Source organism: Aspergillus campestris (assembly GCF_002847485.1).
Source record: "Aspergillus campestris IBT 28561 chromosome Unknown P168scaffold_12, whole genome shotgun sequence".
Taxonomy (NCBI): domain Eukaryota; kingdom Fungi; phylum Ascomycota; class Eurotiomycetes; order Eurotiales; family Aspergillaceae; genus Aspergillus; species Aspergillus campestris.
In genome coordinates, this window is record NW_020194347.1 from 391,608 (window position 1) to 419,603 (window position 27,996).

The 27,996-nt window shown below is 51.2% G+C and overlaps 10 protein-coding genes across 10 annotated transcripts; 6 read left to right on the top strand and 4 right to left on the bottom strand.

The window, feature by feature from the left end:
• Positions 1 to 287: 287 nt before the first annotated feature.
• Positions 288 to 1,139, top strand: P168DRAFT_242612 (uncharacterized protein; the record flags this gene model as incomplete). The annotated part of the gene is made up of 2 exons (XM_024833813.1): positions 288 to 575; positions 639 to 1,139. The coding sequence occupies 2 exons, from the start codon at positions 288 to 290 to the stop codon at positions 1,137 to 1,139; spliced, it is 789 nt and encodes a 262-aa protein (XP_024689716.1).
• A 261-nt stretch (positions 1,140 to 1,400) lies between these two features.
• Positions 1,401 to 2,666, bottom strand: P168DRAFT_274736 (TauD/TfdA dioxygenase family protein; the record flags this gene model as incomplete). The annotated part of the gene is made up of 3 exons (XM_024835445.1): positions 1,401 to 1,575; positions 1,633 to 2,174; positions 2,223 to 2,666. 3 exons carry the CDS (start codon positions 2,664 to 2,666, stop codon positions 1,401 to 1,403), a joined length of 1,161 nt encoding a protein of 386 aa, XP_024689717.1.
• A 596-nt stretch (positions 2,667 to 3,262) lies between these two features.
• Positions 3,263 to 4,963, top strand: P168DRAFT_329854 (putative FAD dependent oxidoreductase). Its single transcript, XM_024841520.1, has 5 exons — positions 3,263 to 3,464; positions 3,514 to 3,633; positions 3,680 to 3,950; positions 4,001 to 4,147; positions 4,203 to 4,963. Exons 1-5 carry the CDS (start codon positions 3,331 to 3,333, stop codon positions 4,935 to 4,937), a joined length of 1,407 nt encoding a protein of 468 aa, XP_024689718.1. The 5' UTR covers positions 3,263 to 3,330; the 3' UTR covers positions 4,938 to 4,963.
• Positions 4,964 to 5,454: 491 nt separating this feature from the next.
• On the top strand, positions 5,455 to 7,642 carry P168DRAFT_299451 (putative MFS transporter Liz1/Seo1; the record flags this gene model as incomplete). The annotated part of the gene is made up of 12 exons (XM_024838343.1): positions 5,455 to 5,632; positions 5,688 to 5,745; positions 5,802 to 5,940; positions 5,991 to 6,069; positions 6,117 to 6,306; positions 6,366 to 6,471; positions 6,526 to 6,650; positions 6,707 to 6,751; positions 6,807 to 6,910; positions 6,970 to 7,025; positions 7,088 to 7,203; positions 7,288 to 7,642. 12 exons carry the CDS (start codon positions 5,455 to 5,457, stop codon positions 7,640 to 7,642), a joined length of 1,551 nt encoding a protein of 516 aa, XP_024689719.1.
• Positions 7,643 to 8,106: 464 nt separating this feature from the next.
• On the top strand, positions 8,107 to 10,782 carry P168DRAFT_312947 (2OG-Fe(II) oxygenase). Its single transcript, XM_024839613.1, has 7 exons — positions 8,107 to 8,166; positions 8,246 to 8,329; positions 8,378 to 8,443; positions 8,505 to 9,380; positions 9,440 to 9,824; positions 9,886 to 10,352; positions 10,411 to 10,782. The coding sequence occupies exons 2-7, from the start codon at positions 8,315 to 8,317 to the stop codon at positions 10,609 to 10,611; spliced, it is 2,010 nt and encodes a 669-aa protein (XP_024689720.1). The 5' UTR covers positions 8,107 to 8,166; positions 8,246 to 8,314; the 3' UTR covers positions 10,612 to 10,782.
• A 284-nt stretch (positions 10,783 to 11,066) lies between these two features.
• Positions 11,067 to 12,872, bottom strand: P168DRAFT_242823 (cytochrome P450; the record flags this gene model as incomplete). Its single annotated transcript, XM_024833827.1, has 4 exons — positions 11,067 to 11,488; positions 11,549 to 12,151; positions 12,332 to 12,548; positions 12,657 to 12,872. 4 exons carry the CDS (start codon positions 12,870 to 12,872, stop codon positions 11,067 to 11,069), a joined length of 1,458 nt encoding a protein of 485 aa, XP_024689721.1.
• Positions 12,873 to 14,970: 2,098 nt separating this feature from the next.
• On the top strand, positions 14,971 to 15,440 carry P168DRAFT_321550 (uncharacterized protein; the record flags this gene model as incomplete). Its single annotated transcript, XM_024840479.1, has 3 exons — positions 14,971 to 15,050; positions 15,111 to 15,254; positions 15,329 to 15,440. 3 exons carry the CDS (start codon positions 14,971 to 14,973, stop codon positions 15,438 to 15,440), a joined length of 336 nt encoding a protein of 111 aa, XP_024689722.1.
• A 469-nt stretch (positions 15,441 to 15,909) lies between these two features.
• Positions 15,910 to 17,539, bottom strand: P168DRAFT_274743 (oxygenase MpaB family protein; the record flags this gene model as incomplete). Its single annotated transcript, XM_024835446.1, has 4 exons — positions 15,910 to 16,236; positions 16,317 to 17,043; positions 17,099 to 17,127; positions 17,183 to 17,539. 4 exons carry the CDS (start codon positions 17,537 to 17,539, stop codon positions 15,910 to 15,912), a joined length of 1,440 nt encoding a protein of 479 aa, XP_024689723.1.
• Positions 17,540 to 20,595: 3,056 nt separating this feature from the next.
• P168DRAFT_329857 (CRAL-TRIO domain-containing protein) lies at positions 20,596 to 22,316 on the top strand (the record flags this gene model as incomplete). Its single annotated transcript, XM_024841521.1, has 5 exons — positions 20,596 to 21,384; positions 21,447 to 21,488; positions 21,541 to 21,640; positions 21,701 to 22,176; positions 22,287 to 22,316. The coding sequence occupies 5 exons, from the start codon at positions 20,596 to 20,598 to the stop codon at positions 22,314 to 22,316; spliced, it is 1,437 nt and encodes a 478-aa protein (XP_024689724.1).
• A 74-nt stretch (positions 22,317 to 22,390) lies between these two features.
• P168DRAFT_329858 (patatin-like phospholipase family protein) lies at positions 22,391 to 27,829 on the bottom strand (the record flags this gene model as incomplete). The annotated part of the gene is made up of 12 exons (XM_024841522.1): positions 22,391 to 22,932; positions 23,021 to 24,124; positions 24,175 to 24,554; positions 24,630 to 25,167; positions 25,226 to 25,499; positions 25,552 to 25,743; positions 25,793 to 26,003; positions 26,061 to 26,443; positions 26,512 to 27,061; positions 27,127 to 27,198; positions 27,257 to 27,330; positions 27,419 to 27,829. The coding sequence occupies 12 exons, from the start codon at positions 27,827 to 27,829 to the stop codon at positions 22,445 to 22,447; spliced, it is 4,677 nt and encodes a 1,558-aa protein (XP_024689725.1). The 3' UTR covers positions 22,391 to 22,444.
• Between the last annotated feature and the right edge of the window lie 167 nt (positions 27,830 to 27,996).

The window sequence follows — 27,996 nt, forward strand, 5'->3', positions numbered from 1 at the left end:
TATAACCACCTTATCGATAAGCGATAAGATAGGCTGTTCAATCGGCCAAGCCTGACACGTGATTATCCAGTCACGTGCTCGCTAGTTTTTCACACATCGTATTTAATTGCCGATTTCTTGCATTCTATGCAAAAGACTCAAGGATCTTGATGTTTTGGTATAGGGTCAAGTTGGTGACCGCGATATTTCCCGTAGTAAAATCGCAATAGATAGATAGTCACACGTGATCGCGATCGACGTCGACGCGTGTGGTTGGTGGAAAACCCATATCTTTCTCCGACTGAAGGATGGCCGCTCAATCTAGTGGGAGAACCCACACCAGAATCCTAGGTGCCTCAGACTACGATGAGGCTGCATACTGGGACGAGAAATTCGCAAATAAGAAAGATATCGGGGAATGGTTGAATACGGGAGACGCGATCATAGACGTGGCCCTGTCTAGCCTGGACGGTCGGCAGTTTGACGAAAGCACTGGCCATCCCCGCGTGCTGCATCTCGGTCCGGGCATCTCAAAGTTGGGATCAAGACTTCGCGATGCGTTCGTACAGCGTGGTTTGCAAGGAAATAGCATTGTGGTGGGTAGAATGTTGCTAGCTTCTGTGCCATTGTTGCCCACTAACTGTTGCTTTCTCGAGTAGAACGTCGACTTTTCGGCTGAGGCTGTTCGCCTGGGTCAGGATCTTGAAACAGGTCTTGATCCTACCCGAGCAATGCACTGGCTACAGGCTGACCTGCGATCCTGGGCCGATGTCTCCGAAATCTCCTGCTTCGCTCCCGTCGACATGATACTTGACAAGAGTACGAGCGATGCGATCGCGACGTCCGCACCCGTGGCATTCTCATCTTCTTCTGATGTATCGGATACCTGCGAAGAAATACAAACGCTTGTGACAAAGGGCGGGGCGATTACGTTACTGCCTGTCGAGGTGTTGGCCCTGCATCTTGCACCGCTGGCTCGACCCGGTGCCATTTGGATTGCCCTTTCATTTTCGGCCACTCGGTTTGAGAATCTACCTCGTGCCATGGCACACTGGGCTGTGGTGGCCCGGAAAGCGTTGAAAGCACCGCATGGCCACTCCTCTCCATCGGTGCACACACCTGAGGTGTTCCACTGGCTTTATATCTTGAAGCGCAAGTAGCAACACTGTTGGAATTGGCATCTTTGCACTTGACTTGATTGTCCAGTGTTTGAGGGAGTCAGCCCCTCTTGTCAGGCTTTGTTCGGGATGATTGTTTGAAATACCAGATCCCGTCCTAAGTCTGTTACCGCATTGGAGGGGTCGTACGCAATCCCACCATAGGCTACTTGTGTATATCGCGATAGCCTACATCATTTGAATTTCGAAAACATGACAGAATACATGGTATTTGCCTAAACAACTGAAGTATCTTGAATCCGCTTAACTGTTACTGGATTTCAGCTCCTTTAGCTCGTCGGGCCCAAGCAATCCCAGCCCTTCCCTTCGGGTGGGCGCACTAGGATCAAAGAAAGGCTTCTCGGCCAACGCTGTAACCCTAGTCCCATGTCTGGGCTCACTACCTTCATAATCCCAACTTGCGTTGTGGATGGTGATCCTGTAAGGGTGTCAGTGGGAATGCTCCGCGAATAAAAAGGGATCAATAGAGACCGACCTATTATCCCAAAGGGCACTCGTTCCTGGCGACCACTTGAATCGCACCTGAATATCCACGTTTTTCTCGTACACATCGCAGAGGTATCCCAGTATGACATCGCTCTCCGCCTTGTCAAGACCGACAATTCTATCGGTCATGGCTCTATTTACCCACAAGGCTTTCCATCCCGTGCCAGGGTGAACACGGACAAGGGGGTGCTCGCGCTCCACATGTCTAGGGCCCCGCTCAGGGTGGTCACGATCGAGATATGGATGCGCAGAGCGATAAATTGCCGTCTTTCCATCGATTATCTTGCGAAAGGCTGGCGAGAGCTTCTCGTAGGCGGCGTACCCACTTGCCCAAAGGGTGTCTCCCCCAGTGTTTGGCACCGTGTCGTTGTGGAGATGGGTAACCCCAGCTGGCTGGCGCTCGTGCACTAGGTCTGTATGCCAGCGGGACGATCCTCCTGGACGACGGAAATTGGCAGGCATTTCCGTCGCCTGAAGCTCAGGCCAAATAACGGTGACTCCAGTGACACCAGGCACCTGGGGTACTTGAGGCTATAGTAGCTCAGCACGCGTACCGATGAGAGGGAAAGAAAACCGTACATGAACTTCAATTTCTCCGAACCATTCGCCGAGCTCCTTCTGTTGTTGTGGTGTGATATCCTGGTCACGGAAGAACACAACACTGCGCTCGGCAATAAGCAAACCAAGCTCATCGCGTTGCTTGTCATTCAAATCCTTCAGTTGAAGACCGATTATCTCTGTCCCGATATGCTTTGTGAGATCGACTACTTTCTCCGCAGCCGAAAATAAAGCCTTCTTCTGAGGGTCGGCACGAGTTGCTGGGTCTACGTAAGGACGATCGTAGTCCCTGATGCTGTAAACATCGTCCAAGTAAAGAGGCCGGGATGGTCGATACGGGTATCCTTCTGAGAGATCTATCCCGGCCTTCTCGAGCCGTTTGCGAGTTGGTGCTGGGAGACCCAAGGTATCTTTCCTGGGCTCTGCAACATCGACGAACCGGGGGTCGATTGGAGCTGGCGCCATATTCTTCTTTTTTTATTTGATTCTGAAATTAAGAAAGTCCTGGGATAATGAGCTCCACTGCGTGGGACTAGACGACGTGGCAGTTATCGCAAGGCTAAGTGATCTTATATCGCCCATTCCATCTCTATAAGTACTTGGTGATCGATAGTAATAGTATCCATGGCACACCCCCGCTTCCAGGTCATGGATCAATCACATCATCACAACACCGCATGGCGCATTGAATCTTCATCCACTGTACTCACTATTTTTCCATACCTTCCCCTCATTACCTCTTATCTACATGCATACCATATGACTCAAGGCCTGTCATGAGGAATGCTGCTATATCATCATGCAGGGATTTGATGGCGCATCGCGATGCGATTTATAATGGACGGCCAAATCAGGAGTACAAGCAGGGTTTCTGACAGTAGTCTTCATTCTAGACTTCGAGTTTTCAAACTTACGAGATAACCGCGAACTTGCTGAGAGGCCTGAGTATGCTGCCCCAAAGTCAGCTAACACGCTAGTGCCAATTACACCACCGCCATGCAACATAACGCAAGCTGTGTAGTGGCGCAATTCTCATAATACTAATGACTTCCAACATGTGTGTAGATGTTAAAACGTGAGCTTGGGTTTGGAATTATAAGGTTTTCAAACAGCAAAGAACAATCACCCCATGACTCGTCATCAAATCCGCCGTGTTGCCGTGATAGGCGCAGGAATCAGTGGGGTCGTTACGGCCGCGCATCTACTCTCAGCAGGTTTAGAGGTCACTGTGTTTGAACGAAACCAAGCTGCGGGTGGTGTTTGGTATGTGCCTCATCTCCTATGATAGAATCGCTACTGATTGCCATGGCAGGCTATACGATAAACGCAAGCCGCACGACCCTCACTATCCTGCCGTCAAGCCATCAAAGGGCGAACAGACAGTGCATGGGACCGACGAGGCCGCAGTCTTGCTTGAACACGCGCCGCCAGGGTAAGGATATTTGATCGGCTCTCGGGTTCCGAGTTAACTGAAGCAGTGCGTGCTATGAGGGATTGAAGAACAATGTTCCAACCCCGTTGCTGCGCCTCACGTTTAACGCGTGGCCTCCAGGCACTCCCGACTTTGTCAGCCATCAGGTCATCAAAGAATACATTCAAGACACCGCGGAAACGGGTGGCTCGGAGGAAGTCACTATCTATGGGGCGAAGGTGACCCGTGTCTGCAAAGTCGGGCCTGTCTGGCGTGTCTCTTGGGTTACCCGACGTGGTGCGGCACGGGACGCGGGGAGCGAGCGAGAGAAGACATCTGTAAGATCTGCTCTGTGATCTACGTGAATCTATTCTGACGCGAGAGTCAGTATTTCGAGGCGGTGATAGTTGCTTCGGGCCACTATCATGCTCCCCGCGTGCCTGATATACCTGGGCTAGCTACCACCAAAGCGACCCATCCATCTCGGATCACACACTCGAAAGAATATAGGACGCCCAGGGATTACAAAAACAAGGTACGTTCTAAACGCTATTTCTATGCGTTGAAAGGTTAGCTGATCATGGAAATAGACCGTTCTTCTAATAGGCGGAGGCGTCTCCTCTGTCGATATAGCCCGCGAGCTCGGCTCCGTAGCGAAAACAGTCTACCAAAGCACCCGCAACGGGAAATTCGACCCCCCATCTAGCATACTACCTCGAAACGCATCTAGAGTTAGTGAGGTAGTGGGGCTCGACAGTAGCTCAAACGACGATGTCTCTCCTCTAATAGCACATTTGCAAGCAGGACAGACATTGCGTGACATCGACGCTATAATATTTTGCACAGGATACCACATGACCGTGCCGTTTCTTCCCGAATACCACAATGATAATATATCGGCAGACGAGGCAGACGAGAAGGTTCTGGTCACAGACGGGAATCAGGTACATAACCTGCACAAAGACATTTTCTACATCCAGGACCCCACGCTAGCCTTTGTTGGGATTCCTTATTATACAGCGACATTCACGTTATTTGAGTTTCAGGCTATGGCAGTTGCAGCTGTATATTCTGGCATCGCAAGTCTTCCAACCACAAGGACCATGCGTACGGAATACCTAGCAAAGTTGAAGCGGCTGGGCGCTGGGAAGCAATTTCACTCGCTGAAAGATGTTGAGGACGTCTACGTCAGAGAACTTGTGGAGTGGGTGAACAATGGTCGATCTGCTTTCCGTCTTCCCCTGATCCAAGGGCATACAAGGCATTGGTTCCAGGCACAGAAAGCATATAAGGAGCATGTAAAGATACTGCAAGGCAAATCATAGAATCGCCCTGTTAAAGAATGAAAGATAGTGGTCATATGGCGCAAAGCCTAGGATATGTTTATAAGCTGAATATGGCACATTGCTCGCATATAGTGGTTTCCAGTAGCACAATATACCGTAGTAATGACGTTTTGTGCACCATAGCAAGTAAAGTTATAATTTGAGAATCGCTAGCTATGGTCGCGAGGCACATCATGCAGGATCTATATGGCGAGATATTATGGCGGAATGGTGTCTTGTAGAGCCACTAACCTAGCGCTCTAACGGCACAAAAGCACCAAGAGGCCGGACCACGATGGCTATCAACAAGATTGACGGCTTGCAGAGTTCAAATTGCGCAAGCTCCACTATAATGAGGAATATTGGTCTGGGGTGGAGGTGGGGAGGAAGCAAGGGAGAGAGCCTGGACTATCGACCATTACTTCACTCAGATTCACGGCTATTTGAGTTGTAAATATTATGTAGATATTCCACACTTTTCTTTTGCAAATGCGAAACTACTTGTATGACAACGACTATGGCACCCACTGTAGCAAATGTTAACGAGCGTGCCATTGAGCCGTCCCCCGGGGCCATTCAGGGAGCGCCAAAGCGGAGATGGGTCAGCTATATTTGGGATACTTTTGATAAGTCGCCAGAAGAGCGACGACTGCTGTTTAAATTGGACACGGCGATTCTAACATTTGCATCACTGGGTAGCTATTTTATCTTCGTGAGCTAGAAAGACTTTCTCTTTGCTGACGCCAGCAGGTTATTTCATCAAATACCTTGACCAGGTCAATATCAACAATGCATTCGTTTCGGGAATGTAAGTATACCTCGGATAAAATAGCACAACACTGTGTACGCTCTAATGTCAAATAGGAAAGAAGATCTGGGACTATACGGGAATGAGCTGAACTACATGCAAGCATGCTGGACGGTGGGATATGTCATTGGAGAAATTCCCAGCAATTTGCTTTTGACGCGAATTCGACCACGGTATTGGATTCCCGCCATGGAGGTATGTCTCTTCTTGCTTATCCAACGAAACCCAATACTGAGAAGCCCTAGTTGCTGTGGACGGTGCTCACGTTCTCGCTCTCGCGATGCAACACGGCCACTCAATTTTACGTTTTGCGATTCTTCGTTGGTATGCTTCGCTCAATATCAACTCTGGGTTATGAAAGCAATTAACAGAGATAGGTCTCGCCGAAAGCACATTCTACCCCGGGATGCAATACATAATTGGCTCCTGGTATCGCAAGGACGAACTAGCGAAACGCTCGTGCATATTCCACACGAGTAGCGGCATTGCAGCCATGTTTTCAGGATATCTCATGGCCGCAGTGTACAACCTAGAAGGGCGCGGTGGGTTTCGAGGCTGGCAGTGGGAAGTGCATTCGATTTCATTCTTACAGGATCGGGCATACTAACATGTTTCTGCAGGCTTTTCGTGGTTGACGGCATCATTTCTTTGCCAATAGCACTCAGTGGATTCTTTATCCTCCCTGACGTGCCGGAGATCTCGAGTCCGTGGTATCTTAGCGAGCGGGTACGTTGGTTCTAGTGCCAGCTATATTGGAATGTCAACTAATGAGAGGGATAGGAAGTTGAGCTTGCCCAGAAACGAATGGAGCTTGAAGGCCGAAAAAATCGTCAACCTTTCACAAAGAAAAAGTTCAAGAAGATATTCTCCTCGTGGCATATTTATCTTTTGACTATAGCGTATATGTGAGTTACGCTCATATGCATATATCATAAATAACGTGGGGTATTAACTAAAACAGAGCATTCAACAATTCAGGCACCGGAAGCCAGCCAGTCTTTCAGCAGTAAGTTTGTGAAATACAAATGTGTTAGAAGACAGGGTTTAAACAACGGGCCCAGATACCTCAAATCGTCGAAGGACCCAAAATACACCATCGCCCAAATCAACGCCTACCCAACCACTACCAACGCTGTTCAGGTGGTCACAACGCTCATATACGCCTGTATGCTCCATCGTATTCCCCATACGTCGACAGAAAACATACTAAGCGTGCTATGAAAGGGACCTCTGACTCCGTCCTTAACGGAAAACGCTGGCCTCCGATAATATTCGGCGCAGTAGGGATCCCCTTTTGTTCGATTATTATCGCAAACTCAAACCTAGAGCTAATCAAGAGCAGAGTATAAACATAATATGCTACGTGTCTCTCGCTGTGTGGGATATCCCCGAAGGTTGGCGCTGGGCGTGCTATATCCTCTGCGGGGCGGGTTCCGGTATCAGCGGGCTGCTCATGGCGTGAGTGACTCCAGTTTCTCTGTCACTGATAGACAATTATCACCCTCTTTATAATGATGTGTGAGCTAATAACGGTTTGAATAGATGGGCTCAGGAAATATGCTCCGAAGACAATGAAGAACGCGCCCTCGTCATTGGCTCCATGAATGAAATGGCCTACGTGTTCCAAGCCTGGCTACCGCAGGTAGTGTGGCAACAGGTAGATGCACCGCAGTACCAGAAGGGATTTATCACAGTCGCCATATTGTCTGTTATTTTAATTGCCACTACTTGTGGAATCTTTTCCATCCAGAACTCGGAGGGTAGGAGTCATAGGTATGTCAAGATTACTCTGAAAGCTAGCGGTGATACTGATATGTTGGCAATTGTTTGCAGACCGGACAGAAAAGATAGTGAAGATCCAACTGAGACAGAACAAAGTACTGATGGCACAGTGTGAGGACATTCACACATGCAATTTTTTGGAATTTGAAGGCCATAACGTATTTGATACTACCCGAAAATTGAAAGTGGCAACGATTTTGCTTCTGATAATAAGTTCCTGCGGCGCTGTAACAGCTTAGAAAAACCGACACTTATATGTAAATATTCAGGGAATTACTAGATATCATAGCAGTGATGCATGGGATTGTGAGAGACAGAAGGTATCTGCTTATATGATATTGGATATACCCTGGTTTCAGTCCCCTGTCACCATGGAAGTGAATACAGCAAACAATCTAGACATTGCATGAAGCAATCACTTTAGGGCTACTGGCCCAGTGATGCCTGGAAGCCAGATCAGGAAAGTCACACAAAGGATATTGCTGCCTGGTATTTGAGCACGTGATGCTGTTTTCTATGAAGTTATTTATATCGCTGTTTTTCCCCTGCAATCCTCTATTTCTTCTTGTATCGCCATCAGTTGTATGCTTGTCTGCTCGTCTTGGTGGGGGTACACTGAGCTTTTATCAAGTCAACCAAGTAGGCTACTCTCTCCATCCTCATTACTCTTCTTTCGGCCAATACTATTATTAGAGCTAGCTAACCACAAATTGAAAAGACTACAAGATCTTTCACAACCATTTGAGCAGTGATCTTAGTATCTCACCTTCCCAAATCAACCTCCAACATGGATACCGAAAGCGTAAGTCGGAGCTTTCAGGGTGTAGCAGATCTCGACTCACCCTCTCAGGAACGTGCACATGCTGCGAAGCAAATCGAAACTATATACAAATACGTGACTCGGTGGATGACAAAGGTAAACAATGGATGATCAGTAGCACTGAAGAACTTTCTGCTAACTCCGGATGAATGGACAGGAATGTAAAGTTGACGCCTGTGTTGACTGTTTCCTGCGACGCCTATGTGAAATACGAAAGCCGGTCCCCGGCTTCCAGGGGCCCGACCTCCCAGATTTCAACTCATTCGAGGGCGAAGAGGCGCAAAAGTTGGAGGTGATGGTTCAGGAGCTGCGCACTAACTTCAACAACTTACATATTCACTATCCAGAGCAGGAAGGTAATCTTTTGGCCAATGGGAGGGTCTTGAGACATCTGAAAGGCAGATGGAAGGTCCTGTTGCAGCATATGTCAATGCTATCAAGAACCACACCACCCGAGAAGAAAGACAAAGAATTTATTCAGACCATGCAAGATGTGCTCTTGTCGAGTCGGATCCGACAGCTGGATAATTATCTCCAGACAGACAAACCTGAATCGTCTTCCTTGCAAGGAGGTTCATTGGAAGAGACATGCCGCCAGTTACGGGACTCATTCCAGGGGGAAGCGGCTTCGACATCTTTCGTATGTGGAGGCGAGATACAAATTGGCACTTCCACGTCGCTCTCTGCGTCCCCGCCAGTGCAGATAGTATGGTGGGCTAGGGAGCAGCCGATGGGAGACCGACGACTCATCCTCCCCCTTGATGATGCTACCCCTGAGAGAAGTCCCGAGAGGCTTCGACGTCTTGTCGCAGACTGTGAGCCTGCATCATTTGGTAGAGGGCAGGAAGATGTTCTCGAACCTGCGTATCGCAATGCAGGAAAGCTTGATCCCACACAGTTTCTCACAAATTTCCATCCCGCTGACTTTGGCATCATCGAGAGTGTGGAGAAGGTCCTCCTCCCCAACGTTGGCATCAATGTCAAGGACTTGGTGCACTGTCGTAAGCTCACATGGGAGCTTTACAAGTTGAATGTATTACCCTGCCTTTCCTCTATACCCTTGTTTATGTTGCTAATGCTAGTGCCTTCAAGGTCTATTCTGGCCCATCGGGAATCTTTCAGAAACACGTCGACACACCCCGTGCGGAAAATCAAATTGCATCCCTTGTCGTTTGTCTCCCATCTTCGTTCAAGGGTGGGCAATTGTCTGTCCAGCATAACAACCGAGAAGTCGACTTCGATTGGAGCTCCCGGAGTTCCTCTTCCATTCAGTGGGCGGCTTTCTACACTGACTGCGAGCACGAGATCAAGCAGATCACCGAGGGAGAGCGCATAACATTGACATACAATCTTTATGCGACCGAAGCATCTAGAGATGGTAATGCATCACCAAATAACAATGTGATCAGTCCAGAAACACTGGCACCGTATAGATTTCTACGAAGTCTCGTCCAACAACCCGATTTTATGAAAGAAGGTACCATGCAACAACAGGTAATCACATCATAACTCGAAAAAAGCTGACGATTGCGTTACAGGCGGAGTTATAGGTTTCTACTGTTCCCATGCCTATCCACACACATCAGCAGTCGCCAAGACACAGTTACCCAGTGCCCTGAAAGGCTCTGACATTATCCTGTACTCCATCTTCAGATCTCTCGGGATGGACGTGGATGTTCTGCCTATTCTCGACATTGACCCCATTCACGAGTCCCGGTATTATGATGCCTTGATAGATACAGTCAAAAAACGCAAAAACCTGCCGTTGTTTGAAGACATCCCTCTCCCTATGTCCGAAGAGGAGTACCAAGACGTCGCGCGACAGTGGAAAGTACTACTTGTATCTCGTCGAGTCAAGGGGATGGACCGTCTAGGGCATTACGCCCGAGCCTGTGGTTATCCTCTCCGCGAGGGGGATCCGTACGCGGCGGTCAGGGAAATAATCGGCACGGGGCGCCATCCCTATCGCGCCACAAGTCTCTCGCAGGAGTACGGCATGACCATGGTTTGTCTATCTCAGTATTCTTTCCACTATAACTTGATAGCTAACAGAGTACAATAAGGAAAATGTCATGTCCGACTGGTCCTCCAACTACGTAGCAGGTGTTACTTGGGTCAATGAGCCCGCTCATCGCGAAATGGCGCTCAGCTACATCGCGTATGGGAACGAGGCTTCTATTGATACAATGTACTCATCTGCTGCTATCTTGGCGATCATTCCACCCTACGAAGAGCGTCAGGCTTTGTTGTCGGAACGGGCGTAGGCTTCCATTGGGACCATGTACTCGCCTACTGCCATCTTGGTAGTCATTCCACCTTTCGAAGGGCACCATGGTTTGGTATCGAAACGGGCGTAAGGAGTTATTGATGTTTCATGGTTTGTTACAGGATTGCCAGAAGGATTTTCATAATAGTCATAGGAATCAAATGTTTGGATTGCCATTTTCCACAGTAGATATATACACGTTCTAGACTCCGGAAAGTAAGTCTAACTAGTAGAAGTGCCTTGTTTTACCACGCCCTGACTGCTTGTTTACAGGAGGAGAGCGGTACACTTCACCTGATACCAAGCAAAGTTTGAAAAAGCGTATTGCAGATATACACCTACTTCTCGAACCCCACATTTACCCCTAGTCAATCAATCTAGAGAATTTCATCAAGCATGTCGAGTCCCGTAAACTTCGTCGCACAATATATACTATACTCCCATACTAACACCCTATATAACCAACTCCTCCTTCCGTCGCCGGAAAGCAACTTTCGCCCTCGGATCCGAATTGAGTGAGATGCCATTCTTCATCGGCATCACCTTACATCCCTCAGCGAGCTTAAACTCATACTTCAGAAGGATATGGCACAGCGCGATCTTAACCTCATTGATAGCGAAGAACCGACCGGGGCAAGCGTGCTTGCCATATCCGAACGCCATGTGGTCCGGGGACGGAGACACGCACTGGGCGGAGGTCTCGTGGCCGGGGACTTCGCGCAGGCGCAGGAATCGGTAGGGGTCGTAGGTCTCGGCGTTGGGGTATACGCTCTCGTCCCACATGCTGTTGGTGGAGACGAGGATGTGTGAGCCTTTGGGGAGGACGGTTCCGTCGGAGAGAGTGACTTTCTCTTGGACAAGACGGCGCATGGAGGCTGTTTTATTCGCGTTAGGGTTAAGTTATGGGATTCCGGGGTGGGACTAGGTCATTTTACCAATAGCGATGGGCTTCACCCGCTGGGTTTCCTTCAGCACGCTGTCCATGAGTCGAAGCTTGTACAGAGTCGCCTTCTTCCATCCCTCTTCCTGAATCACTTTGATGACTTCGTCGCGCATCTCGTTAACCAGGTCATCCTTGCCGGCGATGTCGAAAAGGACTTGAGTGAGCAGGTCGGACGTGGTGTGAATGGCAGCGACGGAGAACGAGATCTGCGCGAGAGTCGGGTTGTAGGGACGGCCCTTGGCGGATTCTTCCATCCACTGCATGGCGTCGACGTAGCGTTCAGGCTCCCGGCCTTCCTTGAGGGCGGCTTCTTTGGCGGCGCGACGTTCTTCGATGACTGGCGTGATGATATCCTTGGCTTCCTTGAGCTGCTCCCGGATTTTACGGCAAGACGGGAGGAACCAGTTCGCGAAACGTCGAAGGGGCTTGGGCCACATACGGAGGTCCTGGGCGGCGAGGAACGAGTTGACCGTGTAGGTGACCGTGATGCGGAGCCAGGCGGGATCGCGACAGATCCTGTCGCCTAGGAAGACTTTGGAGGAGAGCTGGGCCACAATTCGCAGGATAGTGCCCTTCAGGTTGACTTCGTGCCAGTCTGGGACGTTCAATTAATTGACAGATCGTCTACCGCAAGGACGGACGGAACAAACCAGGGCTGTCGGTCAAGACGGTACTAAGAGCAAGCGCCGTCTCCGACGAAAGTGGCTCCGTGACATTGCCTACATGAATGTTAGCCGTGGATGATCATCGAAATGCACAACATTCGACTACTCACCGAGACTCTGCGTCAGTTTCGTCCGAATAGCATCCTGCAGAATCGATTCGACGGAAGTTCCCTCGGCAAAGGGCTCGAAACCCGGGAGTGTCGAGTGGAATTCTTCAGCTACGCTCAAACCGAAGTTCAGCGCATGGTGGCTGCGAAGTTCAGGGGCGTATTTTGGCGACAGAACTGTCTTTTCACCGTTCTCGGTGATGATGCGGAATGCGCTGGCCTAGTTGACACGTCTTAGTTTACTCTTCACTGTCACAGGCATCTCAAATGCCCTTCATGCCAGTCGGCTTCCTGTACGTCGGCGTCGCGCCTTCAACTATTCACGTACCTTCGCCAGTCCCGCCTGGATCAGATTCTGTGCATTTTGCACAAAACGCCTTTTCGCATTGGTACTTTGGAATTCGAAGCGTTTCTTCCCATTGACGAGGGGAAGTCGCGAACCGTACGACGGTGCCAGCAACAAAACCAAGGTGGACAGGAGCAGCACTCCCGCCAACCCATAGGGTCCCAGACCTGTCGCGTAGGGTTCGAGCTCACGAAGCATGGTGATCGGCTGTCAGTCGGTGATAGCTACCCCAACGCGAGATTTACGGAAAACGTGGGGCAGGGAAAGGACGGTCCTTTATATTGCGTCGGCTCCCCTTATCACAGTCGGTAATAAAGTTCTGCTCGGCAGGAATCGCATTTTCTCCACCACGCGACGCAAATTAAACACCAGGTTTGTAACCGGGGTGCACGGATACTGTCTTCCGCGGGCATAATTTAAACGAGATTTTTTTTATGCCAGGTGTGCCTTGGTTAATGTTGGGCGTTGGACTCCCCTTCCCTCGACGGGTGGAGCACGGGTTGATTCATCGCTTGGGACTCTCCACCAACCATACCGTGCGTCAATGAAAGCGATCTGCACGCGAGGTGCCGCTTGAATCCAGGATAGGCTTAGAGCTGTGGAAGCGCTGATTCATGTCCCCGCAAGTCAACCTCTCACCGGTACCGCCCGTCTCCCCTATTGCCCGATGGAGTTATTTGCAGGGTCGCTTGGCTGCCACAATTTACCGAGTAGAACGGCAAGACGGAACAGCCACGCCCGGACTCTGTCATCTGGCCACGGCCACCGGGGACGGATGTTTTGGGCTGTTGTCTCGCCATCAGGCCGTAGACTATGGTCTATGGTAATGCATCCTTGCGAAATAGTAAAAAGGCCAAGTATAATGCTTATTACCCTCCCCGTCAAGGATCTGTATCCGCATGATTACGACGCACGCATCTCTAAGCGAAGGCATCTACCCCTGTGCATTCCATTCCGGTGCTAAACTCTATCGCAACGTCTCCACCCTTGCTGACAGGGTTTACGCAGCTGCAAATGTGCTGCATTATCATAGTTATGCAGAATTTCTAATATAAAGAAGAGCCGGACTACCGGGAGTGGTTGCAGTGCTTCGCAAAACACACCACTCGGCGAGAACACGGAAATTACTTTAGCAGAGGATGATGATCAGAGGTTCATCCCAGCTCACAAGCCACACTGTCACCTTATGGGCACGGGCGTTTTACAATCGAAGATCAGACACGAGCGTTGACAAGATCTGCTGCGGAGAAATGCGATCGGACCATTCCGAACCGAGGCTGACAGTATTCTGCAGATAGGGCAAGAAGACCACGTGAATTGGGTTGTTCATAGCTAACGCGCCCAATACCATGGTCCATATGGTCCATCTATTCGGATTTTGTGTATGCTGTTCTATGTAGACTTCCGCTGCTGCCTGATATAGAGACCGTATGGACTTGGAGCGTGTATTAAGAAGCACGGTCTCGTCAGTCCATTTCCTCCGGTCGCGTACTTGAAGCGAGAATAGACTGGCGTTTCCAAATGTCAGACACATTAGTGATGATGCATCGGACATAGGTCGCGACCGGGAGTTCGCTGTGCGAATTGGACAGTCTCCGATCGAGCAAGATGTTGAACATGACCATTGTTAGATGCCGGGATAGCTTCACATGATGCCGACATAGTACAGCAGCATCATCAAACGATCATTCAAGACATGATTCGAACACTCGGAAGCTCCAAATACTCCATCCGCAGCTCCAGCTTCCGGAATCCTACATCAATCGCCATTGGACTGGGAACACAGTGACTGCGATACATCATTGACCCAATCCGATACACGCTTGTCTACACCTACACCTACAGCATATTTCGATCAATCCTCGCGCGTCTGACATCCCTTTCAGACCATGACGTAAAATAGAAACTCCATACAATGCCCATTCTATGGCATTGTGGGTCCTTTTCTGTGGTGGCGTGGGAGTTTGACAGATCTGGTGTAACATTCCCCGGTCTTACTAGACCGATTTGCAACATGTTTGGGTGGGACACCAATAGCGAAGCTTTCTGCATCTGCAAATGACTGATTGATTGTCAGCTTTGCATGCTGGCATATAATGTTGAGTATATTCTGAGAGTACGATTTTGCTAGAAATCACGTCCGATGAAAGAGGATTTCCATATATAAAAATACCATTCGCCGCACAATGACAACAGTAATAACAGATCAAGCCATTCTACCTAGCATTATCCGTTTCTTCACAGCCTCCACCCAATCGAGTATACATCGAGCATCATACGTACGAACAAACACGATATGAGAATTACCACCCCCAAAATCGGCGACAAAATCAACCTCAAGGAAGACTGGAAAGTCTGCTGGGAAGATGTGCAACCGTGCGTTGCCCATCACGTATCACCTTCAGCCGCCAAAAGCTAACGACAATCCATCTACAGATCCGACGGCCACGAGATAAGCCTCTGGCTAACCCACTACACTACAGACCCCGCGCAACACACCCTCCTGGACTTGGGCGTGGACCCTACCCAGCAGAGCTGCGTGACTATTCCTGGAAAGCACAGACATGGAATTGATGGCGGGTATGTTCATGCTAATTCTATACCGCGTGCGACAATAAAGACAGAAATGGCTAACTGAGAATGGCGGTTTCCAGAGATGATTATAGAGTCTGGGCGACCAGGCCTGATCTCAAATCGTGGCCGCCGAGTATTCTCGCCGAGTCGGCTAACTTCCATGTTGATAACCCTGTGAAAAGGGAACACTGACTTCGGATCTGCGAAGGAGCCTGTGCTTAGCTAGCTTGGGGGGGGGGGGGGGGGGGGTAGGAAACTAGGGAAGTGTTTCTCTATGCCTGTGAAGCTCATGCGCACGTATGTGATTGTAGGCCAGGTCACAGCGTATAACTTGGGTCCGATATACGTAGTGAAATATCTGGCATGGAACGCGCAGCAACTCTTTCCTTATTGGCGTTGTCGGTATATAAGTTGGAATCTCTGGTAAATACGGTGCTTCGTGGTACATTATTGCGCATATCGGCGTCTCAAACGGTGTAGTAGTAAGTGAGATGTGTTTTGTGTAGGAAGTGAGCGACTGGAATATCATGCAACATATTCAGGTCACTCGAGCGACAATACACACTTCCTCAGACCTAAAAACAGGGGGGAGAAAGGTCAAGCACGGATTATGTAGATTGTCGTTATTCAGTATGTGGTCCTCAGGCAATGAATACCACCGCTATGAAGGACATATATTCCTCAGAAGAAGAGCCAAACGACCCCGTAAGCTCCTGGCAAGGGTCGCTGCGACGACCCGACTCTGAGGAAACAGTCTCGCAGCTACAAGAGAAACGCCAATGCAAACAGTGGCTGCACTCGCAAATGCAGAGAAGAGGCCCAAATACGACAGAAATTCTATACCCGGTCGCTTGAATATGTAACTCTTTTGCTCCCCAGGACGCGTCAGACGGTTCAAAGCCGGCACGTATTTGAATTCGAATAGCGTTTGCTTTCCAAGGCCGGTACCTTCGGCGAGAAGATGATTCCAGGCTACCTTACGTCGGGTCTGTGAACGCAGGGGAAATGGTCAGAATAGTATGTTCCGTGGGATTGGTGAAGCAAAAATAAAAAGGAAGGGATGCCCACCTCAATCAAAAACCGGTCAATGAAAGGCACCTTGGTAACCGTCTTGGCTTGCGTCTTGACCCAAAAGCAGTATCCCCACATAAGGAGGCGGTAATACCAATTTGTGCGAGGGACGTGAAGCTCATCGGCGAGTCGGTCCCCGTTGAATAGCCTGGTCAAGGCATCGATGTATCCCTTGGAAGCGTACAGGGGCGCCGTGTTTTCCAGCCCTAGGGCAATGTTTCTCGCCAGAACGCGCCCCGTATCTGCGGGGGCAAACTCGTGGATAATCATCGATTCGGACACAATCTTTCCCCTGGCGGCTGTTTCAAAGAATCCTGTCGGCGCGCCCATGTAGTGCCCTACTAGACGCCACAGCGCGATGTAGTCCTCGATCTCCTGATCGCTTAGGTGAATCCCTTGACGAGGCAGGCCCAGCCAGACCACTGTGCCGCTGAAGGTATTGATCGTGGCAAAGGAGTCCAAGTCGTTAATGGGAAGACCAAACTTCTCGACGTCGTAGTAGCTTGGGTCTTCCTTGACGAGGCTCATGATCCGGCGCCGAACGGCGGAGTGCAGCAGTCGCACTCGGACGGAGGCTATCTGTCCTTCGCCCCCGGGGTTCATCCCGTCTGTTAGACGGTGCACTTGAAGCGTGTGCTGGGCTGTCTCCAGCAATCGACGTCGCACGACGTGTAAGCTAAACCCGCCAGTTCGGGATAGAGTCTCTCCTACGCGGATTGCTCCCCTGAATATTTGTCAGGATAAACATCATCGCATAGTTTCCGGTGCAGTATACATACATGCCACCTAGTAGACTCTGGAATGATAGCTAACAGCGATTCCACTATCAGTCCAGTCCTATTCACAGCTCAGAGGATACATACCACGTTCGTGATCGGTACGAGATGCCGCCAGAATATGTCCTGACCCCGGTGGATCTGGTCCCAATCTACCCATTCCGGAACCGTGTTGATCTGCGTCCAGAGCTCATCGAGCGCTGGATGGCTCTCGTGGTGGTCTCGCAACAGCGCATATCGGTCTGCCCTCAAGGGTGTGCCACTGTCATCAGAGTCCGCGATGATCTTATCCAACACCTCGCTGCACTCATCCGCGAGAGTGTCACAGGTCCGAGTCAACGGTTCGAATTCACTGTGTGGAAGATGCTCATCGGTCCACTCAAATTGATAGTCCCAAAAATCATATATAATTCGATTTCTGGTGGTGTTCTTCGTGTTTGTCATTTTGTTCCAATTGGGCGGATTAGTTGTACTGCCGCGAGCGGGGCATTAGAATACTAAGGGGTTGTCTGGTTCACATACGGGAGCCTGGAGCCTGAGAACAGCAGATATACATCCTTTTGATATCTCCATGATACCGCTTCAGACCCGCGGACCGGGATCCGTTGGCAGGAGGAGTTCCTTCAAGTTCCCCATGAATGAGGGCTCGACGGGATCGGTGAATCCGTCGAACCGAGTGGTTTGCATGTGAAATGCGGACTTTACTAGCCTTATACCCGACGGGCCGTTCTTGGCGGATGGTGGATATGATGTCTTTCAGGAGGTTATCCAGGGATGTTCAAGCAGCATGAAAGACCGAGAAGCCATCAATGGATGATTTGTCCTGGGGTCTCAAAGAGTGGGTGGTGAAAAAGACCCAATATACAGTGGGCCTATATACAGTGCGACCGCGACTCATGATACTTGAGCTAATTTAATTGAAAACAAGCCCTATCAAGATATGGCTATCGGGCTGCGTGAGGTCACAGTCTCAAAAACATGACTGTAAAGACACACACAAATTATCTAAATACGGTCTCTCAAGTTAGAAGCTCGATAGACAAGAGAAATTGCCAGAAACTCAAAGGGTTGTCTGTCACTTTATCAGCATCTGGCTGATTTTGACGCTATTCCCACCTAGATTAGCTCTGTTGAGAGACGATCCCATTGGATGTCAAGCGGTGCAGTCCCCACACCTGCCCCAGAGCACAATGCAGAGCCTGTCTTTTGACTAGCAAGACAATGAATATCACACGCATACAACCGTTCATTTCCAGCGCCGGTTCCCTGGAACACTGACACAGCTGTGGGGATGTCAGAAATACGAGGCATGACAGAACCACCTAAAATGGGACTAAATCTCTATTGTTTTGGGGAAATAAGTTGATTTCACGGCTCTCAGACCCCCATCAGCCAAGATTACAGCCGTCTGGCGTGCAACGTGGCCCTGAGGATCACTTCTCGCCCCCCTGGCTGACATCGCTCGTATACGCAGATCAGTCTCCATGACTCAATCCAGATAGGGGCTATGCTGTTTTTATAAATTCAGTTGAAGAGTGACGTGGCTTATTGGTCATGTTTTGAACTCGACTGCATGGGGCGGAGAAAGGAAGAAACATGAACTGCATGTGGAAAGATGATGCGCAGAGCAATATAAATGTGAGTTGGCCCTGAACTCTAATATCGGGGTATAGTAGTTTTCCCAAATGCTGGGCTCCTGCCTCAAACGATCATCATCGCAGTCAGCTTATATATATAGCTTTCACTATGTGGGACGGATCCTGTAGGTTCAGCCCCCGCTATGCTGACCATTCATCTGGCTTAGTCGCTGGATTCAATATATAGGTTGATCTCTATCGGAAAATAGTGTTTAGCTTTGTATTTAGTACTGGGCTGGTGCGACATATAACCTAGAGGGTCGCATTTCAGCTAGCCAGCTGTTCTCTTGCAAATATGCCAGCATCGGGAATTGGAGTAATAAGAGTATATGGACACGGTCGGAACTCTTAGCATATAACCGAGTCTCTATACACGCAATCCAAAATGACTCCTAACCTGGTTGAGGAAAAGACTCAGTCAAGAAGGATAGTAGATGGCAGCTAACGGCCAGCACTATTGTCCAGCGCTCATAGGATAACTCTTTCGTGTCTACTTCTTGAGTTATGATCGAGTCATGGCGGCTGACTGATATTGGCATGCCTAGACCATGTAGCGTAGATATAGTAGAAGCCGATATAATTGGACGATTGCAAGTGGGCGTTCATAGTCAGTATCTACAAGTTTGAGTACCGAGATACCACATGAAAGTACCTCAACCACTCTGTATGGTACAGCTAGGAGAGTGGTACCGACTGAAAGAGCTTCAAGGTAGTAACACATTTAAGACAGTCTTCTTCGACTAGGCAGCAAAAGACTGTGAAGCCACAAGACGATGTATGTATTCCTGTCCCAGCAACCTGTACGGCCACATGGACGATCTACACTCTCATTTGTCCTGTATTTATGTTATCATCTGAGCTCTTCGTTCAGATGACTCCCTATGATCAGTTTCGGCCACTAGAACCTGTCATATTCTCACGATACAATCTCATGATGCAGGCAAAGCTAAGCAGCGGAACCAATTACGGTACGTATTCATCGCGGATCCCAATCAAATCGATGACAGACAGTGGAAGCCCGTCTATCTCCGAGTCAGAGTGGATACGAGGCTCTAGGCTAGTCGAAAGGATCGATCGCGACTATTAATGAGTGGGGAGGATCCTGTCGGGTAGTTAGGGGCAATATAATGGATCTCTATGCCCAGGAACCATCGGACACAATGGATAGATTAATTTGCAGCTGTAATTTGTGGCAATTCAATAGTCTTGTGAGCTGAACTAGGTACTTTATTTTGTCTCACATTCCGCCAGCATGGTGATATCGCTGTTTATAGTGACCCGGAATATGGTCCCGGGGGGTGTCGACAGCCGAGGTTACTGATATTGATTTATCCTGAAAGTAAAGCAAATCAACTCGAAACCATCGAGAGACGAAGTTCCCTTCACGTGTAGGGGATGGATGCACGTGCCGCCCCTAGCCCTATCTCACCCTCCACTTAATCCACCAATGCCTCAATTCACTCGCCCTTCCTCGGCCACGATGACGAATCCCATCCCTGGCCCAAGCGTGGGGCACGTAGCATTGTCGTGTTCCCGACGGGCATGCCAAGACTAGGGTCTGCCCCCTGATGATCTCCGGTTCGCCTACTACTGAGTCGAGTATAGCTCCATCAACCTGCAAGTCTACCCCTCTTCCTACGCTAACCCCGCAGATATGGTCCACTCCGAATCAATCCAGTGGGCAGTGGCGCAGGTTCAGCTGAAAAAAGCCGGCGTGCTCTGACACTCTTGATCGCATGGCTTTTAAGCTTTCTTTCCCTCCCGAACCAGACTTTTGGTTCTACTTTTTTATTTTTTATTTAGTTCCCCCCTCTCTTCTTCTTTCCGTTCTATGTATATCACACAAACCCTGCATGAACCAATATGGCAATGTCAGCGGAAAGTGTCACCGGCTACGTGGGGAATCTCGAACCCTGGCAGGAAGAGAGACTGCGCCAGTTCTGGGGGACTCTCATACAATTATGGGACCACAGCAGCAGCCGTAGGACGCCGGAACACACACGCAGGGAATCTCTCTCATCAAACGACACCAACACCACCGCCACTACAAAATCACCCCGACGGGCGTTCTTCTCCCTAAACCGACATAGCAGCACCCAGACAACAGACGACGACAGCCCTCCCTCCCCCGTCCCGCCCATGTTCCTCCCCACGCTCAAAACCCTCGGCGCCACCCCATCAGACCTCAAAGCCGCCTATACACTGCTCACCAAGATCTCCGGAGACCGATTACAAACGGCATACCTACGGGCACTAAAACAAGAACACCCCGACGCACAGCTACTGCGGTTCCTTCGCACCGAGAAGTGGAACGTGCCGCGCGCGTGGATCAAGTTCGTGTCGGCGCTGCACTGGCGCATAAACGAGTACCGCATCGACGAGGAGGTGCTGTGCAAGGGCGAGAAGTATCATCTGGACAGGTCGCGGCAGGAGGAGGACAGTGTGGAGAAGAGAGACGGAGAGAACTTCATGATGCAGCTCCGCTCGGGGAAGGGTTTCTTCCATGGCGCGGATCGGCATGGCCGTCCGATTTGTGTGATTAGGGCGCGCGCGCATACCCCGTCTGAGAAGGCATTGAAGAGCTTGAGGGATTATATTGTGCATTGTATTGAGACGGTGCGTTACCTGCAGGTGGCGCCTGTGGAGACTATGGTATGTGACGCCTTGGTAAAACACGATGTATATGTGGTGTCGAGGCTAATTTGTGGTTATAGACGATCCTGTTCGATCTTACGTCGTTTAGCTTGACGAGTTGGGTAGGTCATTCCCTTGCTTCTCTACTTATACGACATACTAACAAGTGGCCAGGACTTCCCCGCAGTCAAGTTTATCATCGAATGCTTCCAAGACAATTACCCAGAGTCCCTAGGCGCCATAATCTTCTACAAAGCGCCATGGTTCTTCAGCGGTTCGTCCAACCAACACCACCACACCCAATCCCCACCTCCTAACTAACATTGTGCAATAGGATTATGGAAACTGATCCAAGCCATCCTCGACCCCGTCGTAGCCGCCAAAGTCTACTTCATCGACGGCCCTAGAGACCTCGAGCGAATGGTGCCCCCCTCCCAAATCATCCGCGAGCTCGGAGGCCGCGAAAACTGGGAATACCGCTACCAGGAGCCGCTACCGTGCGAAGACGACCGGCTGCACGATACAGCCACGCGCGATTCTATCTTCGCTGAGCGCCGGGCGCTGGGCGAGGAACTGTTCGCCGTGACGGCGGAGTGGATTGCGGACCCCGAGAGCTACGGGTGGGTAGAGCCGCGCGAGCTGGCGATTATGAAGATGCATGATAATTACTGGACGCTGGATCCGTATGTGCGTGCGAGGACGGTGCTCGACCGTACGGGGGTCATTAAGGATGGGGGCATTGTGGACTTCTATCCTGCTAGGACTAATGTCCAGGTTTATGATGAGAAACCGGCTGTTGTGGGGGATTGGGTGATTGGGGTGCCGGTTATGGCGTGATGCTTGATGACTTCATTTTTTCCTCTTCCTTTCCGGTCTGTTTTGGTTCGGTCGCATTTTGGTTGTACATACTCAATGTGTAGATTAGCGAGGGTTTCGGGTTCTGTTATTGATATCATCTCGGCATGGGGTCATAATGGCATATATTTTCCGACATACATTTCACTCCTTCACTATGATCCATACATCACAAGGCACCAAAAAAATATTAGAATTTTAATCAAAACACCACATTCAACCATTATCTCTGTTCATCATCATCCCTCGTCACAGCCAACCCAATCCGATTAAACGGCGTCGGCAACTCAACAGGCGGAACATAAACAGACGTATCCGCCAACTCATACACTATATCATCAGCCTCCGCATCCGACCCCTGCGTCAGCTGCTGGTACTCCTGCTGCATAAAAGATCTCGGCACCAAAGCCGCAGGACTATCCATAACCCGATAAGGCGGGCTAGGACTCAGCGCAAACGCCGAAGGCGTGTTGCTGCGATCGCCCGGGACTCGCAATTCGCCGTCACCGGCATACCGACGATGGGAGTCTGGGTCGTACACGCCTAGCGTGTCGCCCGGGTAGACGTAGGCTTGGTCTGTGAATTGGTCGATCGGGTTGGATGAGGAGATGTCTTCGTCTTGGGAGGTTTTGCGCCATGCGTCGCGGGGTCGGCTTTGGTAGGAGGAGCGGGAGCGGGTGAGGCGGGGGGTGAATTTTGCTTTGGAGGGGGCTGTCATGTCTGTTAGTTTCTTTCTCTGTATTTGGTTTTGTTGATACCTGGGTGGAGAAAGGGTTTGGGGAGGAGTTGGGAGACATACAGGCTACTTCCTCATCGAGGAGACAGCGCGGGAACCCGCTAATGGGGTAATAGGTCGGATGGCTGCGGTCACCTTCCGGGCAGAAGAGGATTTCCGTTTCGGCCATTCTCTGCGTCAGGCGGACTTCGACTTTGTTCATGGAGAAGGTCCCATGCTGCATCATGTCGGAGATGGTCTTGTGCTTGACGAGGTACATCTGGGCGTCTCGCTCGCGGCGCTTCTCGCGAATCAGGAAGTAAGGCTCATGGTCGCGGTGGCCGAGGTTGAACATGCTGCTGGAGCGTTGCTTGAACGCCTGGCCCAGGTAGAGGATCTGCTCCGAGTTGTTGGGGAACCGGCTGAGGATGTTCCCCTTGAGGGTGAAGGAGCCGTCGGGGTTTTCGACCGTGTTGGGCGGGGCGAGCGGCTCGAAGTAGAACGACGAGGCGATGAGCCGGTCAGCGATCGAGCGGACGGTGTCGCGCTCCTTGGTGAAGCGGAACCGCGCCATCTCGCTGAGGTTGTTGAGCTGGCGGACGTCGTCCAGGTGCGGAGGGTCCCCGTCGAGGGCGAGGTTCACGCGGATGTAGCGGTCTGTGAATTGCGGTGGTGGCGGGCTCTTCTCGAGAAAGGTCTTCCATGTGCGCTCGCAGTCGAGGCTGTTGTGAATGTGGTCGATGCCGATCCTGGTCAGTGATCTGACGTGCGAGATGACACCTCGCGAGGCTGGTCTGGACGGCTGGTTGGGCTCCCGGTTTTCTGATTTGGGGTTGTATCCTGTGCCTACGGAGAGGACAATGTCGGGGTGTGTTTCCAGCGCCTCCGGCCAGATATGCCGCTGCTCGCCGACGGCGACCTCGACGGGGTTGTTGTGGTAGATGGCACCGTCTTGGTAGCTCTGTCCCGAGGGGCCGTGGAAGAAAGGCTTGAAGACGCGCGGCGCGGCGGACGTTGCGCGGGCCGCTTCCCAAATCTTCATCTCGCTGTCGGGCTTCTCGGAGCGGTTGAATCGGTACGACGAGTAACCCGGGGGCTGCGTCGATTGTAGTTGGCCAGGACGACGACCGATGCAGCGGTCGTTGTCGCCGTCACGGCCACTTTGGTCAATCGCCTCAGCGACGTAGGCTGGAGATCATGGCGGGAGCCGCCGAAAAGACGATCTTCTCCGTAGAAACTTTGCAGCGCAGCCTCCAGCGGTCGCGTTTCGTACTTGCTGTGGTTGGATGCGGAGATCAACCACTCCCATCCCGGGATGCCGATGCCTCTTCGTTTCGTGAAAGCCTTGGTGCATAGAGACCGGAACGACCGCGTGCAATCTTCCACGGAATATCCCGCTGCGCCCAAGCCGAGCGCGATGATGCCGCCCGTGCTTGTCCCCACGATGAGATCGAAGAAGTCCTGGATGTAGAGGCCGACGCCCAGCTCCCTCTCGATTTGCTGAAGGATCGTTAGCTCCACGATTCCCCGGATGCCTCCTCCGTCCAGACTCAGTATCCGTGTCCCTGCTTGTGGCGGCTTGATGAATATGGGCCATCCGGGCGGACAGTGTCCTTCTCTGTACTTATAGTTAACCACTGATTCTGGCAAATGAAGTGAAAGAAGAAAGAAAGATGGAGAAGGGAGTGCTCACGTCTCCTCGAAATGCAACGGACAAGCCGCAATCTCCACAGCATGCTTCCCCAGACTCGTCCCGAACGCACGCACACACAGCGTACAGAGAACATGACCACACGGCAACGCATGCTCCGGCGGCTCGACAAGACACGCATAGCAAGCTGTATGGCTGATAAACATAGACGGCCCTCCTAGATGACGATAAAAGTTCTTCAGCACCATATCGCGGTGAATGACGGCCGCTTCTTGCATTTCGCGATCAGCGGACCGCCCTGTTGCGGCGACGAGCTTCATCAGCAGGGCTGTCAGGTTCTTGAAGATCATAGATCGGAAGGTCTGACGGAAGGCGTCGGCTGTGAAGGACGATTGGTACTCTTGCACGGCGAGCACGCGTCCGTCTTTCAGCTGGTGACCTTTTGCTTGGTGCCCGCTGCGCACGTTGACGCACCGGCCTTCGGCGCTGCGGTATTCGCAGGGCCAGTGGTGGTCGCAGAAATCGTCGAGTGTGTCGTCAAAGTACTCGAGGTATTCTTTGAAAACGCTTTCCGCGGGACCTAGTATTGCGAGCGTCAGTATACAGGGGCCTAATATCTGTGTATGAGTACCACTAACCTAAGGTTCTGCGGCGAGCCGAGTCCAGCATCACGCAGGACGCCACTAGATAGCTCAACTCCTTGAATATAGTGGGTCCATCAATTCGGTCCTTCCACACTTCTAGTATATCCCTTGCCAGCTTGAGGATGTTTCCACCGAAATCCGATGGGATGGGGCTGTTTGCAAACGACGCCTCCACAAAGTCAAACGGCAGGTCGAGTTCGCGAGAGAAATGGTCAAACGCGTATTGCAGATATGGCTGCAACTCGTCCGAATTGAGAAGCATTCTCCACTGTATTGCCGTTAAATGGGGCTATGTGAAAAGTAGGGACGATGTTGCGCACCTGGGATTTAACCCGACGAGACCGCTTACACGCCGTCTTGATCTCCACGTAGAGTCGCTCGATCTGCTGGTCGATCAGATTGGGGCGTCCTTTCTTTGGTACGCGGACGACCCGGATCGTCGAGTAGTAGGATAGGAGCAGATCGCGAACGGAGGTTATGCGTCGTTGCTTGGGTGCCCAGAACGCAGCTCGCTATATAGGGTTAGTATGCTGGTCGTGGGTTGGGGAGGCTGTTACCTACCGCACGGAGGTTGTGGTTTCTGTCGATTGCTTCTTTAGTCGCTTCCATTAGATGCTCAGTCGATGCGTCGACGTCCCACAGACGAGGATCTGTGTTGTTCTCAGCGGCATTGAGGATGATGATGGCGTGTGGCAGAACAGGCTGGTTCGACGACTTTTCGAGCGCGGCGGCCGCCCAGTCGATCAGTTGGTCGATGACATTCTCGATAACTCTGCGTCAAATCAGTCAGTTTGCGTGGTCAATACAATCCATCAATACCGTGTCCTACCGCGGATTCATCGTGACAAACACGATGGTATCAGAGAATGTATATAGCAGGCGGGGATACAGGTTCCGCACGATATACTCCCGGCTCTGGGTCTTCTCATTGATTGCCCAAAGCAAGTCGCGCTCGGACGCATTCTGACGGACCTTCACTTCCTGTGGCATGTTGTAAGTCTGGAGGTGCTTCTTCACCTTGCGGGACTTGACGCCCATGGGCTCGCGCTCCCCACCGTCCAGGCCCTCACAGTCGGCGTACAGGATCGGGGCATCGGTATCCGATGAGACGGGGTCCGAATACAGATGGACATCTCCAGAGGTCGGCAGGTCCTGGTTCTTGACGGATCCGACGACGGGGACCTCAGAGTTCTGCTCGGTACTTAGGCGCAGCTGGCACACATACATCGCATGTTAGAAGACAGCGGATCCCCAACTCGACAGAAAGACACTATACTCACTTCGATGAGAAGCTTGATCAATGTACTCTTTCCCGCTCCCGTCTGACCCACAAACGATACCAAACCCGGATATCGCACCTGTCTCTTGCGCCCGGACATCTGCGCCATCAGGTTGGCGTATCTCCCATAGTCCTGGAACAACAGGTCACTATCGTCCCACACAGTACCGAACCACGCCGAATCCTCATCCCTCATATGCAGATACGACTGCGTCTTTTCATCGACATCTGTCTCCAGTGTCTGTTCTATAATCCGCGCCAGTTTGGGATCCGTCTTTTCGTGCGGGATTCCCCCGCGCACCGGCGTTTTGCGATGCGGTGGCGACCGCGGCCAGCAGTCGGGGCAGAAGATGCAGTTGCAGGGGTAGCAGAAGAAGCATTGTCCGCCGTACGCGGGCAGCGCTTCACAGTCGCAGCGTTCTTCGTCGGGCGATTCGGAGCTGGACTGGTTGTCTTGCTCTTCGGGTCCGAGGGATAAGAGGGCGTTGCGCGTCGCGGATCTCTGTGAATGGCGCCCTTGTACGGCTTCCATTTGTTCACGGAAGACGGCTCTGCAGGTTATCAGTCTTGGTTAGCCTTGTTATGCAATCACGGACGGGAGATGTAGGACACGTACGGTAAGTCGCTTGGATCGTCAATGTCGAGAAGGCTGAATTCCTGCGCTAGACGCAAGGCCACTTCTTGATCGCTGTATATCTCCCATATTAGCAGAACGTTCTTCCTTTCCTGGAGAGTAGGGTTCGCACCGCTCGACGGGATTGGGTTGTGTTCGATAGTCGCGCACGGGGGGAGCGCGATCGGGATGCGATGGGCGAACATGCTGCTCCATAAGTCAATATCATGTTTCCGCTGGTCTAAGTCAAGCCCATTTTGTCTTTCATCTTGTCTGGGGACTTTTTCAAACTCACCCTGGGACCCTCCGTGTCGCTCGCCGACAGATCAATCAACAACTCCTCCTGCGGCTCTTCAAAGACGGACAGCGAACCAAAGGCCGAGGGCGCTCGACTAATGGGTCCATCATGAGCGGGCCATAGACTAGCAGGCGGAGGAGGATGATGACGAGGCCCCTGGCGAACAATCTCCGCCACAGATTGTATCGCGTTGGCGCGTGCCTGTTGCTGGTCGACGACCTGTCCGGGCACCGGGCGACGCCTGATCTCACCGGTTCGCGGTCGTGAATCCTGGTCATTTCTTGGCCCCGAGATGGAACTCCTACTGTCTAATCCATCGTACGATGCCCCTGGCTGGTTTTGAGAGTTGTGAGGGTACCTCGCCTGTGACGAACTGGGGGGAAATGCGTTCCAGTTGCGATCCCCCATGTTGATGGATCCCGCTCACGAACGCTGGACAAAAAGTTCGAAAAATGACAGCACCATTGGCGATCGCAATGATTCCTGGGATCGGGGCTAAAGGTAGGATTTAAGGTGATGCTATTGTCTAGGATATGAGGGGTTGAAGGTGCTCCGACGCCAGTCCTGCGGGGTCC

Excerpts from the sequence above, each read along its gene's own strand:
- P168DRAFT_329854 (XM_024841520.1), top strand. The coding sequence starts at position 3,331 with ATGACTCGTCATCAAATCCGCCGTGTTGCCGTGATAGGCGCAGGAATC. Across the intron at positions 3,465-3,513 it reads CAAGCTGCGGGTGGTGTTTG|GCTATACGATAAACGCAAGC; the intron begins GTATGTGCCTCA and ends TTGCCATGGCAG. Across the intron at positions 3,951-4,000 it reads GCGAGCGAGAGAAGACATCT|TATTTCGAGGCGGTGATAGT; the intron begins GTAAGATCTGCT and ends CGCGAGAGTCAG.
- P168DRAFT_312947 (XM_024839613.1), top strand. Across the intron at positions 8,444-8,504 it reads TGACTCGGTGGATGACAAAG|GAATGTAAAGTTGACGCCTG; the intron begins GTAAACAATGGA and ends ATGAATGGACAG. Across the intron at positions 9,381-9,439 it reads GGGAGCTTTACAAGTTGAAT|GTCTATTCTGGCCCATCGGG; the intron begins GTATTACCCTGC and ends AGTGCCTTCAAG.